At 40.5% G+C, this 9,345-nt stretch overlaps 1 protein-coding gene across 1 annotated transcript; it reads right to left on the bottom strand.

The window, feature by feature from the left end:
• Window positions 1–717: 717 nt before the first annotated feature.
• tmem135 (transmembrane protein 135) lies at window positions 718–8,807 on the bottom strand. The gene is made up of 15 exons (XM_084474090.1): window positions 8,627–8,807; window positions 7,964–8,091; window positions 7,654–7,746; window positions 7,477–7,510; window positions 6,659–6,724; window positions 6,486–6,532; window positions 6,283–6,324; window positions 5,975–6,154; window positions 4,184–4,253; window positions 3,918–4,085; window positions 2,872–2,935; window positions 2,598–2,674; window positions 2,254–2,352; window positions 2,092–2,159; window positions 718–1,995 (listed from the first exon to the last, which is right to left on the bottom strand). Exons 1-15 carry the CDS (start codon window positions 8,762–8,764, stop codon window positions 1,860–1,862), a joined length of 1,410 nt encoding a protein of 469 aa, XP_084330216.1. The 5' UTR covers window positions 8,765–8,807; the 3' UTR covers window positions 718–1,859.
• Window positions 8,808–9,345: the final 538 nt, after the last annotated feature.

The raw sequence follows: 9,345 nt of genomic DNA, 5'->3' as shown, positions 1-9,345 counted from the left end.
GGGAAAAGGGATGCATAAACAGATTGGTGTAGCCGTTTTGCTTCCGCCGTTATTATATGCCGATATTAAACGTTGATCGTTTAAAGTTATGTTATAAAATAGGCTATATATAATATTTCTCAGTAATAATTATTTTTTTGTTATGAGCCACAATTCAAAATAAAACGACTTCAAACTATTTCAATGGATTTTTATCGATAAATATATATTTATTTATTTTTTGGTTGTAAAATTGTTGAAAATACATTTTTAAAATGTATTTTCTGTTTGATTCCTAATTTGTGAGTCACATCCTTAAAAAATCAGTATAATTCCAGGAAATAAATCGGTGAAACTGAAATCTCCAAATGTCTGTGGGCTCAAGGTTGGCCAGTATGAACATGTTACAGGTTACAGTACTTTCATGAGGTCAACTGCAATATGTTAATACATTTATCTGTACAAATCTTGAAAATATTACACTATCAATGGCAGAGTTTCTTTAATATCTAAGATCTTTAAAATGATAAGCCGTACATTTGTAGTTTCAATCGTGTGATAATGCATGAGAATAAATGTCAACACAAATATACAATACACCTCATAACAGTACTCTTTCCTCAGTGATGAAAAAACATAGTATTTCAACAGTGTCTTTCGCTGTGTTATATTCTGAAGCTGCTTCTATGATACTGAAGAAAGTGCACTACTCCCATCAAATGAAACAGGAAGCCAGTAAAGAGAGGCTAAAATATTTATTTAAATTCACAGATTTTACAGGCATTTAAAATGAATCATACACACAATTATTGTATAGGATTTAGAACAGTTTTTAGTGTTGCCATACTTTCTCCTTGTTCAGAGAGTTATTTTGCCAGTTACAGGTACTGCCATAGTTCTGTTCTGATTTGGTATAAAACCTACGTGCCTTCACAGAAAGTTGCATTGTGACCCTAGAAATTACAAATACAATTTCAATTATGCTATGATTGTAGATCCACACAATTGTTGTCTTGTAAACTGTACAAATACGACTTGTATTTGAAAAAATGTAATTACAAAGTTGAAATGTATGTACTTCAAAAAGGTATTAGTTGTAAGATGTGTTTATAAAAGTTACATTACACTTTTATAATCAAGTAAAATGCCATTGTGAAGATTTTAACTCAACACTTTTACAACAAATCATGATCAAAAATGTGAATGAATACAAATTAAAATGGTTGCAAGTGATCTTCTGAAGAGAAGAATTACATCATACTACCTCGAGAGCACATTGAGGTCTGTCTCAACAAGGTAAACAAACCAAAACATTTATTAAAAGTCTAGTCTATTAAAAGACTAAAATAAATCACCAATTTCATGGATTTAAGCAGTCTTCAATAAATGTATTTGTATCGCCCTACCACTGCATTAATAAACATGTAGTTCAAGTGTTTCAGTGAAGCAATAAGTGCTTTAGAATAAATGCTACAAACATATCCATTTGAGATCTTTTATCCAATACAAACAAGACTCACTGGCAATCACCCACCTGAATTATTTTTTAAACCTATTCAGCCATTCAATATTTTTTGCTGTTTGATCTATATATAGATTCATAGAAACATCTTCAATCACACTATATGTAAAAGCCTGTGTGAACTCCACGACAATACAGAGAGCAGGTTGCACACGCCTCACACTGAGACCAATCCTTATTTTCACTACACAACAGCTCTTCCTTTCAACATCCGCTGTGTTGGCCTGCAAGAAACAGACCAGCTCTGTGTTTGGAGGAAGTGCTAAAAAGGTTTTTGGTGATCAAAACTCCCTGCTCTTCCTCAGCCCTCTAAGACCTTAACACGCACCCCCCCCCCCCCCCCCCCCCCCTTTCTGTATCAGCCCAGTATAGTGTCGGCCCCCGACGCCAGCAGCGTTGTGGTGTGAAGGGGGTCCAACTTGGGAATGACTCCAAATTCCTTGGAGGCCTGGGTGCCAAACACATCCAGCACCTGCCTGTTCATCAAGGCGAACCTAGACACAGAAGACCGGGAGATCAAGGAACCTACTAACAAACACCTCCAGCTGTGGACTATTCTATAGACCGAGTTCAGTCAAGCCGTGACATACCTGCCCTGGGTCAACCGCAACAGGAACTTCCAGTATGAAGGCCTGAGGTTCTGGACTTCCATCACAGCCTGAGAGGGGATTACAGTACAAAAAGTGGTCATAGAACTCAACGAGCAGCAAGTGGTCCAATTGAATGTGTTGGATTGTGTTTGTGTGTATTACAGCCTGAAAGCAAATTGCTGTAGAGATGGCGTAGAGGACTGTATCTGCATGGGGAAAGTAAGGAAAGCGGCCAGCCTCGATGCCTTTGAAGTACATGGTCTGGAGGGAGGGACACACACACACACACACACACACACACACACACACACACACACACACACACACACACACACACACACACACACACACACACACACACACACACACACACACACACACACACACACACACACACACACACACAGCATTTTTATCTCCACCACGCTGTGTCTTTTTGTTAAAAAGATATATAAAAAGGGGTCTTAGATACATGAACATGTTGACATTATTCATTTTTTTTTTACCTCCACAAGCTTCGAGAAGAGGTACATAGATATTGAAGTGCTTTTGTAGAAGAACATCGACGTGCCAGCCAGGAAACCTTCAGCGGAGGGAAGGGGGGGGGGGGGGGGGTCAAAGAATGTAGCAGCAGGACAGGTGGGGAGACGATGTTTCAAGCATGGGTTTGTTCTAAATTCAAAACTGGAGAATCTGTCTGAGGATGGTCTGAGGTGTATGTCCATTAGTGAGTGAGTTAAAGAGAGAGAGAGTGTGTGTGTGTGTGTCACCAGCACTCACCAGCAATGAGTGCATGGAACTCGTCATCCACATCCCGCAGCCAGCGCAGGAGGCAGCTTGTTCCCTGGGGTGAACACGTGCACAACATCTAGGTGACGAGAACTGAAAGGAACTATGGGGCCATGTGTCAAAACACTAATACTTAAGAAGGCATCATTCCATATTTTGTGGATATGAATCCACACAAAAGGGCTAGGAGAAATGTATGATGGCCATAATTAATCACAAGGAAGAAATCTGCCCACCAAGGTAGTGATCGACCGATATATCGGCGGGCCGATATTATCGGCCTATATTTGCGTTTTTTACGTGTATCGCATCGGCCGATTTGTTTTGCCAATTTTTATTATATATATTTTCCTGGTATTATTTAGAGACAGTAAAATCAACAATATGTTGATTTGTTAAATTGAGACTTCATTTTTATGATGTAAATTGAGGGAGCCAAAAGCAGTATTGGCTCCAAATATCGGCTCAAGAAAATCGGTATCGGCGTATCGCTCATCAGCTAAGGCTGATGAAAAAAAAAAAAAAACGGTATCGTATCGGCCCTAAAAAATCCATATCGGTCGATCCCTACACACCAAAGTGACAGGAGAGATGTGCTTTGGGCAACAACAAGGGTCTATTCCATGAATCAAGTGATGCACATCCTCAGGTCGATTAGACGGAAAATATTTGTGACTAGGCTCCATCTTCTTCCCAGATGTTTTAATCCCTGGGTGGCAGATCGCACAGAAAACACATAATCCAAGCATCGCACCCCTGTCGTAACATGCAGGTTCATTCTTCTTTGACAGACGCCGATTCGGCTTCGTTGCTACCTCCGCTGACGGCTTAAAGGCAGAACAAAAAATGCCCCCAACTCTGTACTATTTAAACAGAAGGCAAGGGAGAATAACGCTGCAACATTCCTGCCTTCAACAGGCTGTAAAAACAGGGGCTATCGTCTTCTGACAAATTAGGGCATTTTCATCTTTATAAAAAATCAATGAGTGAAAGCATATGAAGAAAACATCAACAATAGAGAGATGAAGGAGGGATACCTTGTAAATACTGACGAAGGAGCCCAGGAAGGCCCCCAGCTGGAAGTTGTCCTTGTTGTAGAGCAAGGAGAGAAGGCGGGACGGCTTGGAGAACATCTGTCTGAAGGCCGACGGCACTTTGAGGCAACACTGGATCAGGTAGCCCACGCTGAACATCCGAACAAACCCCTGCAATGGCAGGACACCCCTGGGGTTACAGATGATCCCCTCCTCACATGCATGGATAGGCTTATAGGACCATAACAATATGTTTGGAAAGAACTTACTTTAACACCGTACGATACACAGTTGTCATGGTAATGTCTACAACATCGATGTCTAGGTCCACGCTTGCATCTGGAGTAAAAAATAAATATGAGTGCTCTTATATCCAACTACTGCCCCTAAACCAGAGAGTAGAAATTTGGAGTACATTTTTTCTGGCACAGTGTAAGACAACGATGAATGATTATTACAGTCACATGTCAAAAAAAACAATTTTTACTGTTATTCTAGAAGTAGTTTTGTTCTGCATGCGTTTGTCCATATGTATGCTTGTAGCCAATGGCGTTCTTTATGTACATACGTCATACGTACATACATTACTGTTTTTACGGTGTTAACAAAAACTATGTGCCGTTCTTCAATCTTTAAACTTCATATCCTGTTCTCATTTTGCTTTGACATATTTAAGGAAGGCTTTTTAATACATTGGCTAATACTGGAATTTTTTACCCTATGTGTATTTGCACAATCCCTTCTCTCAAATATACTTAACAACAACCAGCTCATAGGTTACAGACAGCCAGAGGGGTATTCCATCAACCAAGCTAAACGCAAAGCCGGGCTTATTTCAGCTAGAGTTGCGTTCCATTAATGTGGCTTAAGAGAATCTGCTAAGTAACCATGGCAACTTATCCGACCAAAATAACCATCAAGCTAAATGCAAAGCCGGGCTTCTTTCAGCTAGAGTTGCGTTCCATGAACGTCACTTAAGGGAATTTCCGCTAAGTAACCATGGCAATTTATCCGACCAAACTAACCTGGTCGGGAGCAGGTTAACTGTCAGGCTAACTTGAGCGGTGTTTCAGAGAAATCCACCTGTCAGCAACAATTGTACCATCAGAAGGTTCTGCCAAACCTAGTCCTCACAATTTTGTCATAAATGTACATATATGAAGTACAAACAGCGTATATTTTCACTAAGGGTCTAAGATTAAATGATGCAAATGAAATAATTCAATGAATTGCTATCTATTATTACTGTGGCTATTTTTTCAACACATTTTTACACAAATATATGTATTATCGCGTCATCAGTAATCAGCGGCTGGGTGAATGGTCTAGCACTTGCCCTGTGATACGCGCGACCCGAGTTCGCGTCTAGACTAATGCGTAGTATTCTTGGCGTTGGCTTCATTTTGTAATTCCCTTTATTAATTTTATTAATTCCCTAATTAAGAATATTCAAAGAAATGGAAAATAAATGGCATGAAAAGTTATTTGATTTCTCTAGTTATCCTTCCTGTATTACTATTACTTGCGTGGGGATAGAACCCCGGACGACCGGGTGCAAGTCCGACACGTTCAACTCGAGACTATCTCCCTGCTTTCAAATCCATGGTCAATATTAAATTAAAATATGTTACGCTTAATACTACTTATGCATTCAACAGATCGCCGATTTTTGTGCCAGGCAGCCTCCCTGTTTCTATTAATGGTTACGGTGTTCCCTTTTTGAGTTATTATATGCGTGTACTCCTCATAGACCTCCACAAGCAGCTTCTGTTCGCCGCTGGAAAAGACCCCGCTCGGTCCTTTTCGGACATTTGATCCATGATTCGACATTCACGGTTATGGGCTGGTTACATATCTCGTGAACGCGCGTAATCCAGGATAACGTTAGCCTGGCTTGAACTAACCTGAGCAAGGCGCGGCTGAACTGCGTTGATGGAACGGCTTTAGCCTCAAGTGGAAGTTGGCGCTACTTCTAACCGGGCTTAATCAACTAAGCGCCGCTTTCGTTAGCGACTTTGATGGAGTACCCCTCTGTTCTACCTCCATGGCTGTTTGCTTACACTGACTCCAGCAGCCGTCGGATGTAGGCCAGCAGGCCGCCCCGGCCTGAGCCCGGGCGGCCTGGAGGTTCACTCTCTGTAGCAGCAGCAGTGGCGGTGCTCTCCACAGGCGCGTGGGAGTCCTGCTCAGACAGCCCTACTAATGCATGATTTGGAATCTCTTCCTTCCCAGCGATGAACCTGGGGGAAGATCACATACAATAGTAGCGTCGTCTACCACAGTTTGAGCACACCTCGAGAGCAACCATGACTTTACTTGATTAAAAGTTGAGTTAATACTACTAATACTTAAGTAAAAGTAAACGTACTTCAGTGCAGAGAACGCAAAGCCATTGAGACCATCTTTACACCTGTAAACAGAGAAGATCTAATGAGAGGAATTTAAACACACAGAACAGACTCACTGAACAGAATTTTAACCGCAGCAGGAACACATGCTGGGTTCGGACAATCAAAATACAACCGGCTCCTAGATTATTCTGACATACAAAATGCTCTGGGTTCTACTGACCTGAAGAAGAACATGTAGAGGGACGCAGTGATGCAAAACAGCAGCACCTGGTTGGAATAACACACAGAGGTCAATGACTATGGACAAGAAGTACAGTGACTGCATTGCTGATGCCTCATTTGTATATCACGTCCACAGGGATAAAGCTACAGCAAGACTACTCCATACAATACCTCTCCATGTTTGAGTGGGCTGATGATGCCACGCGTCACCGCCATGCGGAACAGGGTCTCCGTGGCCTGAAAACAGGTCCGCAGATGCATGAGCCAAGACAGGGAACTGGATCAAAACAAAAAACCAAGAAGCGGTTCCTCTAGTCTAGACACAAAGCAATGATCTAGACACAATACAATAGGGGTGTAACGATACACTCATTCGTATTGAAATTTTTCGGTACGGGTCTAATGGTTCGATGCACGTTTCATTTCGGTACGTACCGAAAAAAAAAAAAATATATATATTTTTTTTTTTTATTAAGTTTTTATTGATTATCACACACTCTGTGAGTGTCTTGTCTTGTCCTGATGTTTTGTGTTGAGGACCACGATGGAAATAAGTCCTGGACTTTATTGTGTTTTTATCCTCAATTGTATTTGATGTCTTTTCATTTGTGTAACGCATTTGTTTGATACAATTTAATAAATCAAATCAAAATCTAATTGTTTAATAAAAATGAAATAATAAAAACTGCTGTACTGAAAAACATACCGAACCGTGACTTAAAAACCGAGGTACGTACCGAATCATGACTTTTGTGTATCGTTACACCCCTACAATACAACAATAATATATTTCTTATAATATTTCTGGTGGAGAGAATAGGTATTCTGTATCTCTCCTGTCTGGCTATACGTCAGTGCTTCCCCTATGTGCTGCAGTGATCACACTTAAACCTTGACAGAGCACAACAGCACCGTGCACACGCACATCAACACTGTTTAACCGTGCAGCGACATTGTGCTTGAACTCTAAACCACAGAGGCGTTCTTACCAGATTGGTCATGTAAATTGTCAGGAGCCCTCTCCTGAGAGGGAAAAAAATAAAGTAAAATAAAAATAAAGTTATAATAAATAATAACGTTTTTTAATTAGTAAACAAAATGTTAGTCGCTAAACACAAACTTAATAACAACGTCATTCTAATCACAAACATTATTTACATTCTCACCTGCTCTTGCGCTCGATGAGAATAGCAATATAGGAGGCAGGAAGAGCTGCCCCAAAGCCAGCAGACCATGAGTTGAATCCTCCCAAGAGTTTCCTTGAGGGACAACAGCAGGAGCATTAGGCCATACAGCTGACACAGAGTCCCAACAATGCATTGTATTCAAGCCCTCAGGAACTCTTTACATCTCTGAATGAACAACATTTGATGTAGCACACAGCCAACAAATGGATGACTCAGCAATTAAATGATGTTTTTGATTTGTGTGTGTGTGAGTGTGTTTATATGTAAAACATTTGGGGAATCTGCCAACCTGAGAATGCAGAAGAAAGCAATGTAAAGTCCTCCATTAGCCCCAAGGAAGGTGGTAGATAAAAGGATCTCAGGAAGGAGTCGTTTTTTGTAGTAATCCTTATTCTTTCTTCTTAAAATGGCTGCTATCTGCAATGGTGACATGGACCAAAAAGTGTAGTATTCACCGGGGAAAAGCAGATACAATTGGTCAATACAAGTTCTAGTTCTTCTTCGTGTGACAGAATTCTGCTGCCTGTCACTCATAGGAGAGGTCATGAGATACTTCATGGGAATGTCATGCGTGAATGTGTTTATCAATTGGTAGAACGTGCTAGTAGACATGCAGCAACAAGGTCAAATCGGTAAAGAATGCAAGCACACGGGAAGATGAACGATTGTAAACTTTAAAGGTGAATGACAAGCGTTAACGTTATGTTGTAAGTCACTGGAGTCAGCCTGGAGTCAGCTTGATAAGCTCAGCGAAAAAAAGACAGATCAGAATGAGTTGCAAAGTTTGCATTTGTATATTTGCCGCTGGCCATCATATTGCATGAAAAAGTGCAATTCACAATTAACACAATGATCTTGACTAAATGCGTTTAGCCTACCTGTCAAGACGAGTTCGCTAACCCAGCGTTAGCTGCTAGTGCCGACAAACGCGCTAATTACTATCAGGACTTACCAGATAAAGCGGCGCATAAATCTTAAACGACATCTCCAGTGCCCCCCGTGTTACTTCCAATGCAGACTGCACACAAGACGGATTCCATGTATGACCAATTTCATAGCAGCTGTGTGGTATTTTGCTCAACACAGCCATGTCTGCACTGCAGAAGTTGAAGAATTGTTTTTCGACGGCAAGACGATTGGTTCAAATGGGGGAGGAGCTTGGTGATATTTCGTAAGAGTGGATATATATGATATATATATGTCCATGATATTTATGTATCTATTTTTATATATATATATATATATATGGAGAGAGAGAGAGAGAGAGAGAGAGAGAGAGAGAGAGAGAGAGAGAGAGAGAGATACAAATTAGGGCTTTTAATTATCCAAAAAGATAAATCACACGATAATCATTTGATTAATCGCAAATAATCACAATTCTAAAACATGCTGGGAAAGTTAAGTTAAGATATTCAATTTCGAAGTGAAATATTTTTAGCAGATGAGTTAAGCATTGAAACGCATTGAATAGTCCTGTAGAATGTGCTGTAGACACTCATTATCGACAGTATTTCTACACTACTGTGACCTATCTTTTCAATGATTACCCTATTACACAATTCAAGCCTCTCCCTCGAAAGAGGCTTGCTATGTGTTTTGAAATGGTCTAGTCACAACATTCCCAAATGAAAGTATTTTTGAATAAACGTATTTGAGCCTTCAAGTTAATGG

The sequence above is a fragment of the Micromesistius poutassou genome (assembly GCF_964030765.1).
Source record: "Micromesistius poutassou genome assembly, chromosome: 10".
NCBI lineage: Eukaryota > Metazoa > Chordata > Actinopteri > Gadiformes > Gadidae > Micromesistius > Micromesistius poutassou.
Note: the sequence above shows the minus strand (reverse complement) of the source record. Positions and strands in the feature narration are given on the sequence as shown.

Coding starts and splice junctions, on each gene's coding strand:
- tmem135 (XM_084474090.1), bottom strand. CDS start 8,764: ATGGCTGTGTTGAGCAAAATACCACACAGCTGCTATGAAATTGGTCAT. Junction 8,092..8,626: donor TTTATGCGCCGCTTTATCTG/GTAAGTCCTGAT, acceptor TCACCATTGCAG/ATAGCAGCCATTTTAAGAAG. Junction 2,936..3,917: donor CCTTCGTCAGTATTTACAAG/GTATCCCTCCTT, acceptor TGTTCACCCCAG/GGAACAAGCTGCCTCCTGCG.